This window comes from Lissotriton vulgaris, chromosome 8 (assembly GCF_964263255.1).
Source record: "Lissotriton vulgaris chromosome 8, aLisVul1.2, whole genome shotgun sequence".
NCBI lineage: Eukaryota > Metazoa > Chordata > Amphibia > Caudata > Salamandridae > Lissotriton > Lissotriton vulgaris.
The window spans coordinates 821,095,752-821,121,483 of record NC_141696.1 but is presented as its reverse complement, the minus strand read 5'-3'; the positions used below and the strand labels follow the sequence as shown (position 1 = coordinate 821,121,483).

General features: G+C 43.5%; 1 protein-coding gene across 2 annotated transcripts in view; it reads right to left on the bottom strand.

The window, feature by feature from the left end:
- Window positions 1-25,732, bottom strand: part of TBC1D8 (TBC1 domain family member 8) — a 605,783-nt gene that overhangs the window by 184,756 nt on the left and 395,295 nt on the right. For both annotated transcript variants that reach the window (XM_086934717.1, XM_086934716.1), the window contains exons 9-10: window positions 16,179-16,329; window positions 10,722-10,936 (exon numbers count right to left, since the gene is read on the bottom strand). In XM_086934717.1, coding sequence (XP_086790843.1) covers window positions 10,722-10,936; window positions 16,179-16,329 — 366 coding nt within the window. The remainder of the gene's footprint in view (window positions 1-10,721; window positions 10,937-16,178; window positions 16,330-25,732) is intronic.

Genomic DNA, 25,732 nt, shown 5'->3' with positions numbered 1-25,732 from the left:
CGATTTTAATTTTAGAGAACCAGTCTCACAAGGCGAACAGCGTCAGGCCAGGCTGAGTAACAAATGTTCTGTTGGTGGTTTCTGCATACCATTCTTAGCATAGCAGCAGGTTCAAATTCCCCTGGTGCCTAGCTCAGTGCACGTGCGTAAAAAAAGGAAATACAGGCTCGGTGACGCATGCAGAGCCAAGCCCAGAGACGTTTTAAGGCATGGGCAAAGTGCATTCTGGCCCAGGGCCCCAGCATTTCAAGGGGCCCCTTGAGAGAGCCAGCTCAGTTCTGCGAAAGAATCTTGCCTTGATGACCTTTAATAATTCGAAAGCAGATTGTTTTAAATACTGTTTTCCTTTCATTTATTTTTAACGGGGGTTATGTGTTAGAGTATTACAAACATTTTGCAGAGAAATGTTGCTATTATTGTTCAAGCAACATCCTTAAAAAAGTGTTTTAGATCGAAACAGGTCCTCACATATTAGAAATGGGAAAGTGCCAACGAGTTTATTTGCAGTAATATTGGTGAGCTGCTGCTGTGTCTCAATATTGAAAACACACATCACTATTTCAGAATATTAGATGTGTACACATTTAGAATTTGGACGAGTGTGCCAGTGCACTGTCAGTGATATTTTTTAGAACAATGGTTCAGGTTAGGCCTAATTAGGTCCTGAGAAAAGGGTAGAGCAGCGATTATTTAATAAACGCGGGGGAGCAAGAACTGTATGTACAGGTAGGAATTTTATTTTACTCTTTCTTTTTTATAGATATACATAAATATATATACTGTATTTCAGGTGCTCAAGTGAATAGTATGGTGCAGGACGTGACATAAGTGAACAAAGTGAACGGACTGTCACACAACAACAACAAGGTTAAAAACACAACAGTTATATACAATAGAGTGAGTAGAAATCCTTGGGTAGGTCGACGGCGTTTCGATCTATATAGCTTTAGATCATCATCAGGACTGATGAGCTTCCTGAAACTGTAAGATTATTGTATTTTAGTTGTACGTTATTTCCTACATGTATACTTGAACTAACATCGGTTGTGTGCTCCCCGGGATTGGTGACTTTTCATGCACATGTTTGTGTATTTTTACACGCGCATTTAATTGAATTTTTGAGATCTAAGGGAGGCACATGATTTCCTCACCTCGGTGTGTAGCATATATTAAGTAAAACAGTTTTGCCACATATAAACACATGCACTTATTTAGAACATGCACTTATTTTAAAAGGGCTCAGATATTTTCTTTACCTTGCCAGTGCATTATCAAACAAGAGTGGAGCAAGGATCCTTGCACATATTTAAATTTATTTAAAGCAGATAAATGGCTGAGTTTACACTTTACCTTGCCAATGCATTATCAGGCAAGGATGGTTTTGACACTGCAACTGAATTGAAGGTCGTTTTTCTGGAGAGAGTCTAGTAATAATATAAAATAATTTATCAGAAATTATGACTCTAGTTAGTTAAAAAAAGGTTATTTTGCATTTAGATGTGTTTAGCTGTTGCTAGTGGGTTAAACAGCAACATCAACATTTCACACTGTTTCTTAGGGAACTGTTTAAACGCTAAAGAGAGGCGCATTTCGTAACAATGATTAACTTACATTTGAATATAACAAATAAGTTCTTTCAAAGGGTTGATCCAAGTAGCGCTCAGTCACTTATGGTTTTGGACGAGGGTCCTACTTGAATTTCTTTTAAAATACAATAGAGAATAGCGGTTAGAATCATTTAATTGCTATTTGGTAATCCTACTATGAAGAGGTGGTGAGAAAACCACTTACTTGAAGAGCGTGAAATAATCCGTCTAGCGCGTTCGTCGCTATGACAGCTTGTTTAATTGTTGGCGCCTGAAACTATAAAAGTCCGTTTTAATATTCTGTCTGATTTTTAACTCAAGGGTCAGAATTGCTAAATATGACTAGCGTGGCCAAAGTTCACTTACTTTATTACCGGCGTATCGGTGTAGCAACGGAGGGGGTCCGAGTTCCTCACCGCAACTGCTCACGGATTGTTACCCGCTGGAACCTCCATTAAAAGCGTGCAGTCAAGGTGCGCGCGCAGGCACAATAGTGCGTCGGAGCGGCGCATGCGCGACAGAGCCCAGCCGGGCTTGCGCGACAAGAGACTAGCGTTAATTAATTGCAAATGCGCAGGAAGATGTGTAGCTTCAACTAAGGGTTACCATTTACGTTTGTGAGCGGGGAATTAATGATTTGTTTGGTTGGTTAGTGGTATGAGGATTGTTAAGAGTGTAGGAGGAATTGAACACGCTAAGTGATATCATAGTTTTTATAACACAACAATAGGCACACCTTTTGGATCCCTATTTACGTTTGCAGGCGGGGAAATAATGATTTTTTTAGTTGGTTAGAGATATGGGGATTGTTAAGAGTATAGGAGAAATTTAACACGCTAAGTGATGTCATAGTTTTAAAAAAACAGTTATAACACATCAATAGGCACACCTTTTTGATCCCTATTATGGACAATGTGTACAATTGAGCAGTATAGGGCTGCTTTTTCGCACTGTTGCAACCATGATTAGGAAAATGTCTCAGTACATTTTAAACCGATCAACATTTAATGTGGTTCAAGTGCACATGTTCCATTCGTCAAGAGAATGGAGTCCTTTCTCAATGGTCTTGCAATAAAAAATCCATTTGCATTCCAACCGATTCAAAATTGCCTGTTGATTGCCACCTCTGGTGCTTGGCACAAGTTTGTCTATAACCTGCCACTTCAGGTCATTTTCAGAGTGAAAATGACCTGAATGTTGATCGGTTTAAAATGTACTGAGACATTTTCCTAATCATGGTTGCAACAGTGCGAAAAAGCAGCCCTATACTGCTCAATTGTACACATTGTCCATAATAGGGATCAAAAAGGTGTGCCTATTGATGTGTTATAACTGTTTTTTTAAAACTATGACATCACTTAGCGTGTTAAATTTCTCCTATACTCTTAACAATCCCCATATCTCTAACCAACTAAAAAAATCATTATTTCCCCGCCTGCAAACGTAAATAGGGATCCAAAAGGTGTGCCTATTGTTGTGTTATAAAAACTATGATATCACTTAGCGTGTTCAATTCCTCTTACACTCTTAACAATCCTCATACCACTAACCAACCAAACAAATCATTAATTCCCCGCTCACAAACGTAAATGGTAACCCTTAGTTGAAGCTACACATCTTCCTGCGCATTTGCAATTAATTAACGCTAGTCTCTTGTCGCGCAAGCCCGGCTGGGCTCTGTCGCGCATGCGCCGCTCCGACGCACTATTGTGCCTGCGCGCGCACCTTGACTGCACGCTTTTAATGGAGGTTCCAGCGGGTAACAATCCGTGAGCAGTTGCGGTGAGGAACTCGGACCCCCTCCGTTGCTACACCGATACGCCGGTAATAAAGTAAGTGAACTTTGGCCACGCTAGTCATATTTAGCAATTCTGACCCTTGAGTTAAAAATCAGACAGAATATTAAAACGGACTTTTATAGTTTCAGGCGCCAACAATTAAACAAGCTGTCATAGCGACGAACGCGCTAGACGGATTATTTCACGCTCTTCAAGTAAGTGGTTTTCTCACCACCTCTTCATAGTAGGATTACCAAATAGCAATTAAATGATTCTAACCGCTATTCTCTATTGTATTTTAAAAGAAATTCAAGTAGGACCCTCGTCCAAAACCATAAGTGACTGAGCGCTACTTGGATCAACCCTTTGAAAGAACTTATTTGTTATATTCAAATGTAAGTTAATCATTGTTACGAAATGCGCCTCTCTTTAGCGTTTAAACAGTTCCCTAAGAAACAGTGTGAAATGTTGATGTTGCTGTTTAACCCACTAGCAACAGCTAAACACATCTAAATGCAAAATAACCTTTTTTTAACTAACTAGAGTCATAATTTCTGATAAATTATTTTATATTATTACTAGACTCTCTCCAGAAAAACGACCTTCAATTCAGTTGCAGTGTCAAAACCATCCTTGCCTGATAATGCATTGGCAAGGTAAAGTGTAAACTCAGCCATTTATCTGCTTTAAATAAATTTAAATATGTGCAAGGATCCTTGCTCCACTCTTGTTTGATAATGCACTGGCAAGGTAAAGAAAATATCTGAGCCCTTTTTAAATAAGTGCATGTTCTAAATAAGTGCATGTGTTTATATGTGGCAAAACTGTTTTACTTAATATATGCTACACACCGAGGTGAGGAAATCATGTGCCTCCCTTAGATCTCAAAAATTCAATTAAATGCGCGTGTAAAAATACACAAACATGTGCATGAAAAGTCACCAATCCCGGGGAGCACACAACCGATGTTAGTTCAAGTATACATGTAGGAAATAACGTACAACTAAAATACAATAATCTTACAGTTTCAGGAAGCTCATCAGTCCTGATGATGATCTAAAGCTATATAGATCGAAACGCCGTCGACCTACCCAAGGATTTCTACTCACTCTATTGTATATAACTGTTGTGTTTTTAACCTTGTTGTTGTTGTGTGACAGTCCGTTCACTTTGTTCACTTATGTCACGTCCTGCACCATACTATTCACTTGAGCACCTGAAATACAGTATATATATTTATGTATATCTATAAAAAAGAAAGAGTAAAATAAAATTCCTACCTGTACATACAGTTCTTGCTCCCCCGCGTTTATTAAATAATCGCTGCTCTACCCTTTTCTCAGGACCTAATTAGGCCTATCCTGAACCATTGTTCTAAAAAATATCATTCCACCCCAGGTTCTACTTTGTGGGGTTTCCCTTGTTTATACAAAACAGTGCACTGTCAGTGACCTGGCAAAAGGAATGAAAGAGCTGAAACTGGATATTGAATTCAAAACTGTTCTGAACAGGGGCCCCCAAAGGACGTTTTGCCCAGCCCCCCCAAAAAAAGAGTCTTGCCCTGATGACTGTCGCATCCCACGACCCCACAAAGGACACGGGACACCAGTAAGCTGTTTGTAGCTTTTGTATTCTTGTTCCTGCGTGCAGAGCTGGTCACATACACATCCGCTTCCTCTCTGCTATCTCCTGGAATGCCCGTCCCCACACCCCTTGACCGGATGTGGTGTTCGGTTCCCCCCTGCCCCTTTTGTCCTTGGCAGGGTCCTAGTGCCCTTCCCCAGGTCACTACATCTCCCCCTTTTGTCACAACAAGTGACGAACAAATCAAATCCAGAGATGTGTAGACGTAACTTGAAGCAGATCCACTAGAAGCATATGCCGGTGTTATTCTGACCTCTACATTTCCTATATTAGTCTTTTGGGCCGTCGGCAGACTCTTCTGGGGCCGGCCTCATCTGTTGTTCTTTTGCTGGTTCCCCACTCTTGTGTTTTTCCTGGCCGTCACTCTACGACCCTTTTTGTTCTGCTGTTTCCTCACCTTGGTCTTCTTCACACCACTCCTTCAATTCTTTGAAGTGTGAGCTGTTCCGTGTTATCCTCTGATGTTCTGACTCTGCCGGGATCATTGGGCCCTTTACTTTCGTTACTGTCAGCGGATCTTTGGAGAATGGCCTCAGAAGATTGCTTGCGTGCTTTGCTTTTCATCATTGACGGTCCTTTTTTTTCCCTTGGCACTCTTTTCCCTTCTTCCTCTTTTATTTACTTTATTTCTTCAATGTTTGTTTTTATTCTCCTTTTCCCTTGGCACTCTCTTTCCTTCTTCTTATATTTACTTTATTTCTTCAATCATTTCTTTTTTTTCTCTTTTTTCATTTAATCTCCTGTGTTGTGCCTTTGTTTTTCTTATGTTTTGCTTTATTTGGTCCATTTTTCTCCCTTTTACTGCCTCCCTATGTAGTTCAATAGGCACTTGACTTTAAAATGGTCACCTCTGATTCCTTTATTCTCATTGGCTCAATTGACTGACCCAAAGATGGCCGCCGTAGTCTTGCGATGTTTCTGTACTCTCTCTCTTTGCCTGACGCTTTAAAATGGCCACCGCTCAATCCTCGCGCCCGATTGGTCCAATCTGCCTGTTTCCAAGATGGCCGCCTTGCTCTCGCAAGAGTTCCTTTGAACTTCACCCGTCTTTCTTGTATTTGGGCTGCAGGTACAATCGCTTGCAGGCGCTTGTACGCGCTTGTCTGGCTCCTGGCTCAATTTTTCAGTGCCGGTCAGTTCGTGTTCCACTTCTTTCTTCTCCTCTGGCCAGCGGACCAGGGTGGGCTCCTGGCTCTGTCGTTTGGCATTTCTGGATTCCGGTGCACACGTCGATCTCCTTACTCGGTGATGAGCGCCAAATGAGGATCCCACCCTCGTCGCCAGTTGTCCCATCCCACGACCCCACAAAGGACACAGGACACTAGTAAGCTGTTTGTAGCTTCTTTATTCTTGTTCCTGCGTGCTGAGCTGGTCACATACACATCTGCTTCCTCTCCGCTATCTCCTGGAATGCCCGTCCCCACACCCCTTGACCGGATGTGGTGTCTGGTTCCCCCCTGCCCCTTCTGTCCGTGGCAGGGTCCTAGAGCCTTTCCCCAGGCCACTACAATGACCTTGTTTATTTTTCATGCAACATCCATCACAGATGAAAAAGGAGAGGGTCTCACCGAGATTATTTGCAGTAATATTAATGAACTGCTGCTGGGTTACAATATCAAAAAAACACATCACTATCTGAACATGAGATGTAAACACATTGGAATTTGGACCATTGCGCCTGTGCACTGCCAGTGACATGGCCAAAGAGGGCATGAAAGAGGAAATTGAATCTAAATTTCAAACCTGTTCTGAACAGGGGCCCCCAAAATAGGCTTGGCTCAGGGCCCCCAAAATCCTTTAGATGTCCCTTGCCAAGCCAACTTTAATTTTAATACTTTTGCCAACACTGTTTTTGTCTCCCAGCCTTCCTTTTTCAACCCGGGCTTTTCAAATGAGGTGGATCCGGTTTCTGAGACAGAACTCCGCGTTGCTAGTTCTAAAAAGCATAGGCAAAGCCAAGAGGTGTGAAGCCTATACTCGAGTGCTAACAAAAGCAATATAAAAATGCCTGCTGCAGCGCGCAATGATTAAAACAAGCACCGACTAAGCTTATAGGTCTGTGTTTAAAGTGCTAAAGCGTGGATAGTTGGAACATAAGAGCAAAACACAATGGGGGAAGCCAGCAGGAGCAGACAGAAAAGGAAAGAGCTCACATCTGCAGAGCGGAGGAGTGTCGCCCCACTGCTTTCTCGCAGTGTGAGAAGCAAAAACATAAAATGGTATTATGAATACCATTTTACGTTTCTGCTTCTCTCACTGCGAGAAAGCAAAAGGCAGGGTTTGGTTGGGGGCGGGCGGATGTGCGTTCCTGCTCCAGGCAGGGGAGGAGTGGCTTGCCCACTGTTGTGAGCACTGATTGTTTGATCGGCCCCAGAGCCGACCAAACCAGTCATGCACACTCTGCATGTTCTCTATGTAGGCAAAATGGCCTTCCATATTGGCCTGTGGGGTCAGCGTCCCAGCCAATCACAACGCTGCCATTGCACCGTTGTGATTGGCTTAGGGGAGAAGAGGGAGGCTGCCTGCTTCCTGTGTGGCGCAGAGAGTGGAGATGCAACGCAGGACCGGAGGCGAAGGTAGGTTTAATTTTTTTATTTTATTAACCCCCCAACCTTTTGCCAGCGAGTCATGCCGGCCACGACTGCTCACATGCAGTTCAAGTTATTCACTCAAGAGTAGGCAAAAGGCCTCTTTGTCTATCCCACTGCTAGAGGGATTTGAGACGCTACTAAATTTGATAAAGGTACTCACTGCCATGGTGATTATCACGGAGGACTCATTCTTTTCCTTTCTTTTTATTTTGTCACCTGTTACATTGCATGCGGTTTGTTCTTCTATACTTGGTAAGAGGCAACAACAAAGAGGACTCTAATGATAAACACATTAAATAAAGTCTAGTCTAGTGTTTTTGTATAGCTACCCGAAGGCCTACCAGCGCTGTTACAGACCCTGTAAGATAGTGAAACAGGAGGGTTCAGTCACCGAAGAGCCAGGTTTTCAAATAAAGATAAAGGATACACATGCACAAATACAATACAATAAATAAAGAATACACATGCGCATAAACACTGCATCCTGCAATGCACTGAGCGACACTTGTTATCGTGGGAGCAATTACACACTGTTTATTGTAACATGTGTGTTCAAATGTTGGAAGGATAGTTAGCAGCATTGTGCCTTTGTTACTCCATTAGTGCAAGCTGCTGCGTTCATTGTATACTTAAAAAACTAATAAAGAAATTAATTTTAAAAAAGTGCAAGCTGAAGCATACAACCAAAAGCCTTAAGTTAGAAATGTTTACCCCATTGGGCTGAATAGACATGCAATTGATAAACCTCAAATCAACGGCTGGTCAAAGAAAGCCAGTGGTTGAACGGGGCAGCCACAAAGCCTAGTCAATATTTATTGTAATAAATAGGTCTGTTATGTGAACATCTTTATCATTTTGTTAGTTCGATAATACATTGTTACCAACTACACAACACTTATCTCAAAGCCACCACGTATAGTATTCAACCGTAGCAATGTCAGTCCATGCAAACTCTTGATCCTTGTGTTCCCCCGGTTTTCTCATTCCAATTATAATAATTATAATACCGCTCCAGATATAATTATTATGTGACCACCAAAACTTTCATCTTCGCAAGATGTCTCCCACACTGGCATGATACTATATCTCCATTTATTTGGCGGATATATCTATTGGTCAATTCCAGTGTTCTTCAGCTGCTTTCTTCTGTGGCTCCCACCCCTGTCCCCTTTTCACCCATACTCCCTCGCTTGTACGTCCCCTTTCCAGACCTGCATTCCCTTAAAGTTCACGTCGGCATGTCATCCATGGGTTCTGTTAACTTCCTAATCATAGCCATCCATTTTCCAGGTCTTACCCTACCTTTTTGTCGGTTCTAGTGGCTCTCATGTAAACCTCTTCTGCTAATGCCAATTCTGCAGGTCTTTTTTCCTAGACCTTCATTATCTGGCGCTGAAGATGAAGCCAGTGTATAGCAATATGATGGTTAGCTAATAGCGAACCTTTGTCACTTTTTGTTGCCATTGTGTGTAAAATAATCAACAATAGACACTGCCTAGCAGGTAACCTGGGTTATTCTCTTTTCTAGAATGCAGTTTAGTGAATACCAACCCCAAGGCTGAACTATAAATCGCAGGTCAACATTATGTGGATAAAATTTGTACCAGTTTCTGCTCACCATGAGCAGTTATTTGGTCTAGTTCAGGATACTCTACCCAGCTTTAGCTTGTCAGCCCTCAACAACTTTCAAAATGTTATAACTAATTTTGTTCCAGTTCTAGCACTGTGGCCCTTCACTCTCACAGGTTTAGGAAGAGTGTCCAAATTTCCCTTGCTACCCGTGTCAATTTAGCGTATAGGAGAGATTGCCCTGGCCTAGCTCCGAAGCTATCATGGGCTTCCTCAAACAAAGATATTGTCTAGCAACAGGCTTGTTAGACAGCTGCACTATCACAATCAAGACCTTAAAAGGATTGCTTTCGGTCTACAATACATGGATGAAACAAAGTATTAATTGTTTTATAACAGAGATGTAAATTAGTTCCTCATGCAACTCAGTGAAGGGAGAAAAAGGACTAAAATACTGCTGTAGGCAGATACCTGTAAGTCCCTTAGCAAAAGAATTAATGGCTGAAGAAGGTTGAACTAAAGCTTCTTAAAACATGTATAGGATACAATATGAACACCGGCACCATTATATGTTGAACTTAACAATGCTTGCCTGCGCATCCAACATGGGTGCTATAATAGGGGCTGCCATTCCTAGAATTGTTCAGTTTTTTTCTGTCTCCATTGAGACAGACGGCTCACTTCTACCGGATTCCTGCCGGGCTCAGGATGCTACTCCATCCTCTAACGTTCCACTACTAATCATAACCAAGGAAGAAGCATCTGACTTGAGGTATGCTGCATGGGCAGAGATAGACTCCCAGATACTATGGTATGTTGGGTCCCAGGTACACACGTAACAAGCAATCAAGTTATTGACCAGGAGAAGACTTAGTGCATTTTGTCTAGGTGAGAACTTGTTAAAGAGTTAGGCAATAGGAGGGTTGCAAAGACTGCGTAAGTCCTGGAAAGTGTTATGCCCATCTTTAGACCACTTCTTTCACTGAAGTAGTTGAATCATTCCTCATGATAACTTTCCTAGCAGGCATACGAGTGGGATGGTAGGGTGCCTCTTTCACACATATGCATAAAGGAGATGACGCAACAAGAACATGCGCTGCGCTCAAGCAGGGGTTGCAGACGGCACTCCACTGGAGCCTGCACATGCCCACCATGGATTATGCACATGTGCAACCAGCCAGCGCTCATGTAAGATGGTATGCGAGGAAACGCCCCTAGAACTAAACATTGGACATTGTGGATTGTGCAAGAGCCGCCCCCACTTCCCATCAGATAAACTATACTTTCAATAACCATTGATTCACAATCTGTAGTAACTTATAGCTGTTTTATTAGTGGTTCTTCGCCCCCAGAACACAACCTCTTTACTACAGCTCTTGTATGTGGTGATGCAATGGAAGGGTGGGTTGGACGTTGAAGTTCCTTGGGGTTTCAATTTTAGTTGGCTCTGTTCTGGTTGTCTACTCTTTTCAGCATGGCCTGTTCCCGTTTTCGTATAATAAGCAGGTGCTCAAGCTAAATTGGAAACCATCAGCTGATTACTACACCTTTACCTGGCAATATCCAATTTTAGGGTTTCGGTACGCGTAAGCAGTCAGGACTCTTCTGAGGGCATCTATTCCAGTCTTGCTTTGGAAGGCCGGGTGCTCAGGTAAAGACCTGTGCAGGTCACGCTCAATCTCCTCTGTTGCCATGCAGCATTTTCCCATAGACTCGACCAAAAGATTACCATAGTATCCAGGGTTCGAGGCAAGATCAATCACAGCGTCTGAAATGAGAGACGAAGGAAAATAATCTGAGTGGCATTTTATTTCAGCACCATTTGAGCGTGAAATAATGATTTTGGGCCAATTTTCAGATTATTGCACAATGTAAAGGATTTACGTGCACCGATTATGCAAAATTATTCACACAACCATAAAGACATCTGTATATCACACACAGTAAAAAATGTAAAATACACTCGCGGCGAGCACATGCAGTGGTACCTGGTTCCTGCTACCCAAAGCAAACATTTGGAGGGAGAAACCCCCCAACCATTGGGAACAAGCTGCGCCTCTCCCGCTACTCATTATCTCAGCAGTTGCATCTGGGGTCAGAAGCTTCCTTAAGGCATGACCACCCTGCAACTGTGAACTACTATATGCACACTCCTCAAACCCTCAGCCTCTCACCAAACACTGAATGGAGTAATGAATTTCACAAGGAGGCCTATAAGACTTTAGCACACACTACCCTAGGCTTCATGTCTGCGCACCGCCTGTGCCCAACCCTTCACATCTTCAACACAGCAGCCTGGATTATAACTATACACCTAGCTTCTGCCACCTTTCTGACGTTTTCCATCTTAAATAACTGAGTCTACCACACAGCCCTGTGCTTTACCCCGCTACAAATGTTTCTGGCTATGCCCTCACCTTTTGCATTGGGAATCATCTCTTTCCCCGTTCGTCAACATAGACCTATTCACTCTTTGGAGGTGTCTCGCAGTCTGTTCAGTTCCTCATTTGAGCACCTCACTTCCATCCTTGAGTTTGCTTGACCACCTTGACCTTCTGCCTGAAGCCCAACCATACAGGCTCCGAATCTGCTAACCACCCTTTCACTTACCCACGTCCACAGCCTTCCATTCATTGGCTTGCCATGACATTTCACTTACTGCTCCAATTTGCCACATTACCACTTCAGCAGTATACTTGCCATTTACATTTTTTCAGGCGACCACATCCTTCCTTCCTTACTTGCTGAATACCTGGTGTATGGTATGTGAATGAACTGCTAAATTTGTTTATGACTTTATTTTTCATTCAAAGTTTGACACAAAGTACAACAAAAAAGTAACGCGATCAGTATTCTAGCCACCTGGTGACTGGCTCCAATCAGATTTTCAGTGAATGCTAGGCTCATGCCAAATGGATTACATTCCCAATGCAAACATTAGGATCTCTCACATATTCCACTAGGAGTCCTACACAGTGATCCACATGTTCAACAGTGGTATGGGGTCACAGCGTGTCTGCCATGTGAGTTCACTACCCCTTCAATTCAGGTAGTCCATGGTGCGGTGGTCTTCATTTCAGTGCCAGGCCCTCCACGCTGCACTTTTCGAATCAGCCTAGCCTAATTCGTCTTTACCATTCCAGAAGTGAATGTACCTCTAACATTTTTCTCTAGTGATTCACTCCTGGCCCGGTCTTCATGTAATTAGCTCTGATTTCACATAATCCACCGGACCTATCCTACCATCCTCCTTGCATTTCTTTTTGTTGCTGTCAACCGCTGGTTCACGATCTGACCCAAAGCAAGGTTTTCTCTAAGTGCAAGGGAAGATCTAATACTCAGCCTGCACCACAGTCAACGGCACCAGAAGGACTCACTTTATGATAGCTCCTGGGGTCACACAGCAGGCAGCTTGGCAGTTGAAGTTCTTATTATAAGCTGGATGGGTGGAAACAACATGACCTCCCATTCCAAAATCATGTTTGTGACCTCATGTTTGATATAAAATCAGGGAGGGCCATAACTACAATAAGCATTACTTCTCACACACATTTTTCAGCTTTTCCCATATGGGTGAAAGCTTGGGGAGGATCTGCTGGCCCAATAAAATTCCCCTTGAGCCCTAAGAGAACAGGGTGGCCCCAGTGTTACCCCTAAACTGCTACACTTCTAACCCACATTCACTTTATTCCCTCTACTTCCACAAGAATCACAGATCTCTGAAGTACATAACCCCACACTATCTCTAGGGGAAAAGGGCTGACATAATGACACCAACCCAATCGATATGGAAATTCAGCCATCAATGCAACAACCACAAAGACACCGACTCTAGCTTTCGAGGCATTATATGGCTAAGAATCATGCGGTCATACCTCAATAATGGATTGTCTGTCCCCATACTGAGTAGTAGTTTAACTGCAGCAAAAGGGATATGGACAATTCCAAGGCCAGGAGACAAAGAGAAGGCTGCTGGAGATCGAGAAAGAAAAAGCAATCGGGGGGCTGAACTACAACCATTAAGGAATATAGTGCTGCTATGGGTGAAAGCCCCTAATAGACATGAGTAGCGCAAGGCCAACATTGGTATGAGAGAGTTCATAGATTTGAGGAGCAACGTGGGAGGACTTCAAAGGTGCAGCCAAGAGCAGTCGGAGACAGTGAGCTGCTGTGGACATCCGCCATGAGTCAGTGTGGGAAAATGGAAGGGACAAACGTTCTGGGAGCTCTCTCCCAGACAGATACATGATTAATAAAGGAAAGGAGTGGGTCGGAAAACTAAATAGAGTGCTGAGATATTCCCATACCCATATCTCCTAACTGTGAATTCTATTTTACTTAGGGGAAATAGAAAATAAAGTATGCCCTTCGCCAGAGCACTAACTCCAAAACAGAGACAAGCGATGAGAATAAGAATGAGGAGGAAGACCAGGAGAAGGATTAAAGCCAAAATCACAAATATGTGAAATAACAATGGGCAAATGATAGGCAGAGTTTACCAGAAGACAGAGGAAACTACTCCATACCTTCCTCTTAGGCATTCTTTTGTGAGAGTGTAGGCAGTGTATGGCTGCAGTGAGAAGTCGACATGGTCTTGTGAGCTAATACATGTTAGAGCACTTAGTTAATGTATTCACAAATGAGGTGCTGCTCTATTCTGCAATAGATGTTTGACTACACAGTAGGCCATATGATTTGAACCCGAGCCTTCCAGTTCTTATGTCAGCGGCGCAACCTTCCAATCACCCTTTGTCACAACAGCCGGCGTTCCTTTCTATGGTCTGCTTTACAACGTCAATCTCCAGGGATATGAAGTTTAAATCTAGCAGCTGAGGCAGTGGTTTGTGGCTAATTCTTGCTACTTATTTCATTCAAGGAAGAGGACAGGACAGCATTTATCATGGTCTGCCTTAAGGGAAGGAGGAGTCACCAGGGACCGTCTTGGGCGCCTGCTTGACATATCCTCCCCTCTGTCAAACACAGCAATCCATGCACAAACGACCCTCTCATACTATGTCTCTAGCCTTAATGCCATTATTTTACACTCTGTGGCCTTAAAAACCTATCTCTGAATTCTTTTTTTAAGTTTGAGTTTATTGAAAACAGCAACATAAAAACAAGTTATCAATAATAAACATAAGTCACAATAGGAAACAAGAATACAAATTCAATAGATATAAGAAAGAGTGACAACAGAAAACTAAATACAAAATACAGTAAAATATAATCTATCTCTAAATTCTAACCACAAAACATTTTGCAGCCAAGCACCTACTTATTTATTTAGAAGGTTTTATATAGCACGGACAAGATCCTTGCGTATATCAGACTCTTTCCAATAGACAAAATCACAAGGTATACAAAAGAATAAATGCGAGAAAAGTCAAGAATAGTATTACAAATTGTAAAAGAAAATACTATGCAGGGGAGATCATGCCTGACAAACAATTCGTGTACAGAGGAAAGACCTTGGAGAACATAGGAACATCAGAGTTGAAACAAGTCAGGGAAGAAAACATGTGACTAAGATGATTAGTTGAGTCCTTGACCAGAAAGTGAAAAACTAGTAAGGGTACTACTGCTTCTCCAGAGTTACTTAGTCTGTAATCAAGTGAATTTTGCCAAGAGAATCGCTTTAACTTCCTTTTTGAAAGAGACAGTAGAGGCAAGTTGCACGCCCTTAATCTATCACTAACTGACAATCATGAAAGGAATAGAACAACACATATAGGGCCCACAGGCACCCTGAGCAGCCCAATAATCAATGTTGAGAGAGAGGACTGAAGCTTGCATGCAACAATAATGTCAGAAACACCATCCGCAAAAACACTTGGTCAAAGAAGATCCACCCTAACATCTACTAGGCCACAACAGCTAACTACCTAAGCCATGCTTCAGTACAGAAAACGCCAAAGTAACTGGCTTAAATACTCCCAGCCTACCACTACCGTATACTCAGCAAAAGGGGGCCATCCGAAATACTTACCTTGTACCACTTACCTTGTACCACACAGGATGGTTACCCATACGAAGTAAACCCTGTACACTGTATGCATATGTATAAATGCCATAAATGAAAATATATTTTTTTTTTAAAGAAAAGAAAAGGCAATAGAACATGCACTGGAGATCCCCTGCACACCACTCTCCACAATCAGCAAGGCTGAGATCAAATACTCCTGTGAATATATTTATTTTAGTGACAGCCCGGGTACACACAGGGGCCAGATTCTGTAGCAACTAATATCATTCTAATTATTTCATGTGCTCACATCAGTATTAAGCCCACGCCTTCAGTTAAAAAATGAGAGGTGTTTGTTATCTTCCAAAACTGAGCATCATTACCAGATGAGAAATATTGCACAGTGGCAATATTGCCATGGTGTTTGGGGGATCCCCTGAAACAGAACTTACCCTAAAATATGTCACGGGAAAGGTATTCTGTAAGTTATTCAGAAGACAAAGGACACTAATCATGATGAACATGTTGGAAGTCACTGAAAGTGATTACGTACTGCACAAAAAGTTTAAAAGAAAGATGGAATGGCTAAGCCATTCTTCTTCAGAGTTTGTGTTTCCACCTGTGCTCCCTGCATTCTGTTTTAACTTTGCTTCATTTCAGTACAGGAGTCAATGCTAGTCACATTATAAAGAGTAGAAAGTACATTTCATAAAGCTGGAGAATATGTTCCTATCATTATCAGGATGGTCTTAGGAGCAGTTTCAATTATGATGCACGAAACCATATTTTTTACCTCTTTAACAGAACAATCTCTCAGCCTTATCCACTTGATTCCATAGGTTAAAGTGAACATTTTGATTTCCCTGATAAATAATTTGTATTGATCAACAAAAGTATTTTTTGCAAAGCTCAACGTTTCATGCTTATCTACCAATTTCCCCACCTGTGACCCAATAAAGCACAAGAAGTACAGACAAAATCAACCAACCCACATTTTTTGTTTTGTTTTATTTGTGCATAAGAACTAGATTCCTTACAAAAACATTACCTGAAAAAATAAGCCACAGTTCTCCTCGTAGAGATTCCGGGATCCCCATCGCCACAAGTTTCCTGATCTTTTCTGTGCGAAACATACAAACACTTCGACCGTATTCAGCAAAATGGTCCTTCCACAGACGTTCCTTAATCTGCTCCCTAGACTGGAAAGAAATCAAAAATAAAATGTTTGCTTCTGCTACATACAATAAGTCGATCATCCAAGTTACTACATCCACATCCAATGAATGTTACATATTATAATCATAAATATGCAAAGGAGTCAAGGAACCTAACCCCCAACGACAGACCTAAAATTAAGGAATTGCGATAAGACAAAAATTCACTTGATGCATGTCCTTCATTCCACCCATGGAGGATCATAAGGAATGGACATTTCCAAAACATCAAAAAAATCAGATTAAGTACCGGTACAGTGCATAATGAAACAGGCTAAGGCCTTGTAAACACTGTATGCCCAAACCAAGTGTCTTTCTAGACTCAGCATCTAAAGGACATTACGTGAAACAATATTCGGGCTATCTTGAAGGGTTAGATCATAGATCATGGGCTATCTTGTGGGGTAAGATCATAGATCACAGGGATGGGCGCATTGCTACAGCAAACCCACAGATGCTGCCTTAGTTCTGGTGTGATATGTATGGATGCCCTTGAAATTAGGTTGCTTGTGGAGGGATGTTTGGATGCATCAGAGACTTTTTTTTTAGATTTGGAAGATGGTTTGTCCCGGGTTATAACCCTCTACTAGTGAGACTGTCGGATAAAGAGTGATATCCCTAGCACATTTAATGTAGAACGTGTCTATTCTTCTGAAGTCTAATTTGATAAGAACGTATTTTGCTCTTAACAGTATAGTTTGGAAAACAAGGACATAATATACCCTGGATAATATAGAAATGAAAGATCACCATTTAACAAGATGGGGAATCATGGTTTTAGGTACCCACCTTACTTGGGTCCAAACTACTGAAAGAAGTGCATAGGTCACAAAAAGGTTTCCCTACCTCAGTCTTACTGCACAAGCCAAGGTTTGAATTCTGAAAACTGACATGAAGCATTAAGTCAGTAGGCCAAATTCTTAATGTGAGCCAGTGGGGGCCACACACTCATTTTTTAGCACCACGACTTCATCAGACTTTGACCCAGAACAAGAGAAGAAAAGGTGGAAAGAGAGGGAGAGAAAGATGGGAAAACAGTGACAAAGGGAGCAAGCAATAGAAAAAATAACCTGCAAGAGAGAGATAAAGAGCCAGGGATGAATGAAAGAGGCATGAGGAAGAATCAAAGAAGAGATAGTTCGGGTATTCGGCAACCCCGACATTCAGCAGCGCCGGCTGCATACTTCTGAGAAAATCTTTGGCCGCCAATACTTATCTATTTATTTTTATATTTTTTTTTACAAATTAAGCAGTGAATAGGCCCACAATTTCTCTATTCATCCTTGTACTTTGTAAAGTACAAATGAAACTCATTTTAGGCTTACAAACAATGTTTTAAATTCAAAACATAGGTACTTTAATTTGAGAAAATTATCACCAACTTAAAATTCAACATGTAATGCAGAAGGAATAATGTACCCTGCCAAAGGTCAGGGTGCTTCACGTGATCAGATATCTAAACTCAAACTCCATCTAGACCAGTCCTGTATTGTTTCAGAGCGAAATGTAACCCACTCCAGTCTTGTTTCCACTGGTGATCCTGATATGCGACAGAGTGCGCCCTAGCCCAACCAAACTTACAGGCACACTTGCCTGAAATGCGGCTCAATGCTCAGCCAGTCCACGGCATCAGCATTTTGTAAAATTTCCAGATTTCTCACCCCAAATGCATTACAATATAACGTTTTTTTTCTGCATACCAATCCGGACAAGTAATACATGGAGATAATAAGTGATACATTAATTACTCTTTTGTACATTGCTTTTCGAGGCTGTTTAGTAGGCCCAGCACTGCATTTCTCGACTTCCTGCCCTTGCAGAAGTAAACAATCCATCACACACAGAAGAATTGAGATACAAGTCATTAACACATACATACCAACATTGTAGAGCAGGCAAATGGGTGATTAAAAAAAATAGTTGGGAGAATGTATTTTCCCCATTGACTTAGATTGAAGCAGAGGTAATCTGTCTGAATTGGGTCTCTTGGCTTGTATGATGACAGAAAACCAGTATTTTATTTTTGGCCGTTTAATAACACAGCACAAACAAAAACAGAGTTCTAAACTCTGATTTTTGCATGCACTATGTAAAACTACCAAAAATCAAATGTCTACGCCTGTCACACCCTCTCATCTCCCACTACAAGATTAAAGGGCAAAGCGTTCTGGCTCAGGATATATATTTACGAGCTCAAGCTGCCTTGTTTCCAGCAGATCACGATTCAGCAATCGGAACTGGGGTTCGGCATGCAGGAATCGCGACCCGGGACCGTAGCCTTGAAATCGGTAGTCTCCCGCCTGTATCGGGATGATTGGCAGTATGTTTACACCTATCCCATGTGCAACTTATCTGCTAATTACTCCCTCTACTGCCCGACTGTGTCAGAGAGCTAGAAGAAGCTAGTGAGAGACAGTGAGTGAAACACAGGGAGAGAAAGCTTGTGCGGGTGAGGCAAAGTGAGAAAGGGGTTCCTACAAATGCACACATCTCCTCACTACAGTAGCATTTGGACAACGGCTACTTTCTTGAGTACAACACTATTCTTCCTCTGGTGTGTCCAGGCCGGTACACAGAAGCGTGTTATGGGGAGAATGGCAATCAGTAATAAAAGCAGTGCAGGATTACCAAATAGGCAAAGCAGGCACCAGCCCATGGGCCCACTCCTTTTAGGGTCCCCGTGACAACGGATCAAAATTTTATTGATTTGATCTTGACATTTTTCTTAAATTGTTTGTGAGTGGGGTGGGCGCCGACATTTCGACTGCTTTGGGGCCTCCACAGGATATATAAGGAACGCCCTGGGCAGGAAAGTGTGGCTCTCATCCCACAATGTATTACGGAAATACAAAATAATGAGATTTTTGAACCTACAGTGTATTTTCGCGTATTATCCTCTAGATTAGAACATCCTTTAATTAGGGCATACATAGGTCGATAGCAAGCGTGTACCCTCAAAGATCAGTGCAACACTGCTGTGAGATAGTAACCATCAATATCGCCTGCCCATTCTCACATTTTCACCCCTAACAATTAGCCCATCCAACCCCCTGCCCAGCAGGAAGACGGAGACTGACAAAAACACATATGAATCATAAATGTATGATACCCCATGAGATACATGTTCATTGGCCAGAATGCAATAACTTGGCCCAATCAATCATCAAGTCGGAAGAAAGACATTGAAAGATTCTCATGGCTTCCACCTGTGATGGGCAAGTCAATTAGATGTTCTCAGTGGACTAAGCAAGTAGGAGACGCCCGACCAGTAGAAATGTATCCTGGGTTTGGAAAGATTGGCAGAGCCTCTTCACTGATGTCACCTGAACCTGAATCCACAGTTTCAGGTAGTACACCTCCATTAAAGGGCAGGAGCTCTTTATCTCATGCCCGGCTATCGCCAGCTTTGTGAGAACAGAACTGGCAGATTAAGCCTCAACCAGTCTTGTTCATGCCATTCGAATGTGTTGGCTTGCACCCTCAAATTGCCAGCTCTAGGCGATGTGTTAAATGCAACCACACTATCTGCACAACAGAAGCCAGGACTTCTTTCTTGAACACCTTCTAGCATTTGTGGGACTTTCCTGCAGACCGTTTTTAGCTGCTTGAGGTCAAACGATTTCTTGTGGACCATACCAAAAAGTTACAGTGGGCCTAGAGACAGCCCATTGCTTACTACTGCATGGTTTTATTGTAACTCTTTTTCTGGATCTTAATAGATGGTTTTCCTTTCTCTTATTGTGTTTATCCCTCCCTGGAGCATAGCTTAGCTTCTTTACCATCCTTTAGAATGGCTGACCTGTATCCTACCACTGCTTACATTTAGGGGACTACTTTTTTTCTTTCCTGTTCACCACTCAATGTGAGTGCATATGTTTCTTGCTCTCTCCCCTATGTGTTACTTACCCCTTCCACCACCATTTGCCTGCACTTCCCCCAGACCATCTCTTGCTTCCACTTCACCTTCCGGCTTGTTTTTATTCTAAACTCCCCGGCCTCTTTCCTGCTTCTCCACTTTTCCCCAGCACTATCCCAACCTTCCAGCGATGTAACAAAACGACCTCGAGCCACTGGCCTACTCTCATTGCAAACAGCCCTGCGAGCTTGTTTCTTATGATATATAGGCCTGAAGCTCTGTACAGTTCGACATTAAAGGCAACCCTTAGTTCCACGGATTTCCCAATTTGGAACAGTTCAATGACACTGCACTTTTTCAGGACAAACTTCAATGGTGCCTCCCGCTTTACGGCTTAGACCAGGGCTGGTTTTTAGAAAAAATTATCTTTGCGCCAGGTTATGTGCATACAATTTTCAAATAGCTAAACGTTGACTACTGTCTAATTAAACCATCCAACAGTTTGTTATGTAAAAAGTTATTCTTTTTATTTGTTCTTTTTGTTATGTATTCATATAAATATGGATATTCTTTCTTCCTTTTCAGAAAAGATAAAAGTTGTACATTTCATTTTGTTAGTTGCTCAACCATCAACACCACAATTTTACATCTCATCCTGATAGTGCTTGTACAATTCTCTTCACATAAACTCCATAGCGTCAATAATGCAAGGTGTTACACAATTAAACAGTCTAACATGATTATATACAGAACCAATAATTCCAAATCAACGCGTTTCGGCAATGCCTTCCTCAGGAATTCTGTATATTTTCAATTGATAGTTGTTTTTCCGGACAATCGGCTAAGAAAAGATATCATAGGTTATGGACCTATGTTCTGATAATTGGCGGCAGTTGTGGGCGTCTAACTTGCGCTCCCCAGAGGCGTGTCTAAAAACTCTCAGTCTATTTTTATGTCCTGTTAGATATCTCTACTCGGTTCGTAATTGAGTTATGACTCATACAAGTTCACCTTTTCTTTTACTTCGTTGGCAATCTCAATCTGATATCCTTGAACCGTCAAGTGCACATGCACAGTACCGGTGCTTGGTTTCTATAATGCAGTGCTTTTTCTTGGACAAATGCGTGTCCTTTGCAATTCTATGCTCTCGGCCGGAATTCTCCTTTGCGTGATGACACCATTGATCACTTTTCCCCAGCACTATCCCAACCTTACAGCGATGTAACAAAACGTCCTCGAGCCGCTGGCCTACTCTCATTGCAAACAGCCCTGCGAGCTTGTTTCTTGTGCTATATAGGCCTGAAGCTCTGTACGGTTCGACATTAAAGGCAACCCTTGGTTCCACGGATTTCCCAATTTGGAACAGTTCAATGACACTGCACTTTTTCAGGACAAACTTCAATGCCGCTTTACGGCTTAGATCAGGGCTGGGCCGGGTCTCACTGGTGCTGAGCACCGGCAGTTTTTTAAAGGAGGCATCGAAACGGGTCTCTATCGGGCTTTGTTTTGTGCCCGGGGACAGGCGGTCCATTATTTCCGGAATGCAGTGACAGCCGGCACATAATGTTCGACTGCTCACTTCTCACTAGTGGAGAAGTTAGGGCATGACGTCATACCAGCGGAGGGTTGTAGGGGAAAAGAATTCCTTTAAAGAGAGTCATTTTCTCTCTGGATTTCCCTTCTCTTTTTGAAACTCAGGAGCAGTAACATTGTCGTGGTGTCAGCAGGGCTTTAAATCGTAGCTTTTTCAATATTATGTACAAGTCATAGTTGCTGCTTATTTATCGTATACAACTAACAACCATTGACAAAGCCAATAGTCCTGACTTGTTGTAGGTATGATGTTACTGGTTGTATCATATATATCTGGATGCAATGACAGAAACCGCAAAATACAAGTCAGGCGGCACACTATGCTAAGCACAGATTTTTGGTTTAAGTGTTTTTAATAATAATAATAATAATGATAATAAGGGAAGTTTATAGAGTGCATGGTTTTGCTGAAAGCGTGTCCCAGCGCTGAGACAGATTCAGAAGCAGAAAATGAGGAGTGGGCTCGACTATCTTGAAAATAGGAATGTTTTTAATTTCCTCCGGAAGCTAGATTCAGAAGGATCCAGGCGGAGATTAAGAGGTAGAGCATTCCAGCTCTTCGCCACCAGATAGCGAAAGGATCTTCCTCCCATGCGGGCCCTTCTCACCCTAGGGACCTTTAATAGGCCTCCATGTGAGGAGCGCAGAGCGCGTGATGGTACATACCTGGTGAGTAGGTTCTGGAGTGGTACTGGCGCCTTACCAGCAAGGATACGGTAACAAGTGCAGAGAGATTTAAATTCAACTCTGCTCCTTACTGGCAACCAGTGAAGGGTCTGAAGGGCAGCTTTAGAGTCCGACCTTTTAGGGAGTTTTAGTATAAGGCGGGCTGCAGCATTCTGTAGCACCTGAAGGCGATTTATTGCCTTACAGGTTGCTCCCAGATACAGCAGGTTACCATAATCTAGACGGGATGTGACTAGGGCATGCACCAGCGTTCTGCGGGCGGACGTAGGAAGGAGGACTAGGACCTTCCGTAGACTTTTTAAAACGCTGAAACAGACGCCCGCAACCCTGTCTATCTGGGGTCCAAAAGATAGCTTAGCATCAAGCCAGACCTCAAGATTTCTGACTTCCTGCCGGGGTATTGGGGCCTCACCTAGGCATGGGGGCCACCATGCCGGCGACCAAACAGATGGGTTCCCTCCCACCACGAGCACCTCGGTCTTGTTGCCATTTAATTTAAGGCAATTAGTGGACATCCAGGTTGCGAGATCTTGCATGCAAGCCCTGAAGCTGTCCATAGCAAGGCCAGGTGCACGTGAAAGGGAGATAACCAGCTGCGTGTCGTCGGCATAGGATACAATTTGCAGCCCATGGCTCACAGCAATCGGAGCCACTGGGGAGACAGAGATTGAAAAGGGTGGGGCTCAGGGACGATCCCTGGGGAACGCCCTGGCCCAATCCTATGTCTCTGGAATAGTGGTCACCCTGGCGGACCTGGAAACTTCTCCCAGTCAGGAAGGATTGGATCCATTGGAGTGCAGCTCCAGATATTCCTCCGCTATTCAGACACTGTAGCAAGGTGGTATGAGCTACAGTGTCGAATGCTGCACTCGGGTCCAATAGGACGAGGGCCATAGTATGACCCTCGTCCACCCCCTGACGTAGGGTCTCCACCGCCATCAAGAGCGCAGATTCCGTTGAATGGTGAGGACGGAAGCCAAATTGAGTATCGTGTAATAAGGCAGCCTTTTCCACGAAATCCATTAATTGCAAATTGACCGTTTTTTCAGCCACTTTGGCCAAGTAGGGTAAAAGGGAGATTGGCCGTAGGTTCTCTAATTTATCAAAACTAATAGTTGGTTTCTTCCTAAGTGGCAGGACCACTGCTTTTTTCCAGTCTTTAGGTACGGTCATGGTGCTGAAAGACACGTCTAGTAGATGCCTGATGTAAGGTTCCAATACCCCTAGGCTCTTCGCTAAGCTTTTTGGTGTGGTAGGGTCCCGTGGAGATCCCGATTTCACCGATCTGCAGATTTTTAAGAGATCTTCTGGAGGCGGGGTGACAAAGTTGGTTAATCTGTCTCTATCTCCCCACTCCCTTGGGCTTTCCACACATTCTGTCCCATTAATGGGTTGTGTTGGAAATGCCGAATAGATTTTTGATATCTTTTCGGCAAAGAATTTTAAGCCACGCCCTTAATTACACTGGCCATGCCTTTTACTTTGACCACGCCCCTTTGAGAGACCCCTCAGTCTGTGGTACCTCCAACCACCTTTAACACCATTTGTACACCATGAAGTTACTGCAAACCCAATGTGTTCTTCTTTTCTCTTCTCTTTATGAATGGTAAAGTCTAACTGCTCAGGGTGCGGAGGTGTGATTTTGATTATTAAAAACTCTACTGTGCGTTGGGTTTGTGACCTAATATGCCGCCAGTCGTTCACAAGGCGCACGGATCGGCGGGAGGTCGCACTTTGTTGTGGGTTGTTTAGTGTGGTTTCTTGCTGTAGGACCTGTGCAGCTCCATCTTGGCCAGTGACTCCGGGTACCGTGTGGTTGTGCCTAGCCATGCGCTATGGGGAAGAAATTGGGGAGTAGTACTCAGTAGTCTTGGGCAGTGAATGCGGGCCAGGAGGGGCCTAAGTTTGGGCCGATTAGCCTCTTTGTTGTGGGTGCCTGAGTTTCCTGACCCGTTTGTTGAGAGATACGGGGCCGATCCGGCAGTTGGGGCATCAGTGTGCCGCCTGATTCCCTGGTTTACGGGGAGGACAGGAGAGCTGTTTGTTGTGGGCCTGTGGCTTGGCCAGGCCTGGGACCCACAGTTTGCAGGAGGCCGGGGCGGCCTGCGGAGTCAGCCGGTGCCCTGGGATAAACGTATCGGAGAGGGTTAGGCCAGTTGCTTAGCGAATGGTGCTAGCAAAGCCAATGTGTGAGGTACAATCAACAAAGGGATCTCAACCCATATCTTGGCAGGCTTGTATGCCTGGAGGGTATGGAAGAGGCGATGCAGCCGATGGGAAGGGGTTCAGATTTTGTGGTGGCAGCGGGCCTTGCGACACGCTTACTCTCGGCCCCTTGGGGCTGCAGGCAGCTTGGGGCAAGTTATCTAGTTATCTGATGCCAGCTTGCTCCAGCGGTGAGAAGGGGTGGAGCTAGTGGGCCCGATGAAAGCTTTGGTGGGGGCAGTGGTGTCCAGGTTTGCCTCGTGTGCTTACCTCCCTGGTTTAAACGTAGGAAGCACGGTTCATTTGGTACTTGCCGCGCTCCTTGTGGCGGGCAGATCATGCTGGCTACTTTTACCCCTCCTCCACCCGGGAGCCGCTGGCCTCATGGGACAGGTTGTGCTTGTGCTCCTCCCCGGTGGTCGTGTTGTGTTGATTGCGTGACTGAGACAGGCTTTGGTTTCGGCGTTTCACAACAGCCTGTTATGATGTTCCGAGCCCCCAATTCCCGTCGCCAGGGCAAGGAGTGTGATGTGTGCCAGAGAGCTTGTGCGGGAACACTTTTTGCGTCCCTATGATGATTTCGTCATTGCGCGGTCGAGGATGTGCGCGGGATTGTGGTTGCCTTCTAATATATTGAGAATGTACCACGCGTTGTCCAGGGCTTCTGGCTTGTGTTGCATCGCGTTACGCTTGGGTGTCTGTTGGAAACTTCGGTGTCTTCGAGGCGAGCTCTGAGCCGGTGTTTTACCCGCCAGGTGCTGGTCCCTGGTTTGGTGCTTGAAATCTGTCTTGGAAGCCTTTTCAATATTCTCACAACTAAGCCATAGTTGTTCTTATTTAACTTATGCTCGAACAACCATTGACAATGAGAATAGTCCTGGCTTGCTGTTGGTGTAAGGTTGCGTTTGTATAGATTGGGACAATCACTTTTTTCGGCCGGGCCAGGCAGTTGCGAAGGGGGGCTATTGCTTGAATGTTCTTTCGTCTGTAAGTCATCTACGATTGGTGCACAGACGTTGCTAAAAAGCAATTGATGTATGTAGCGTG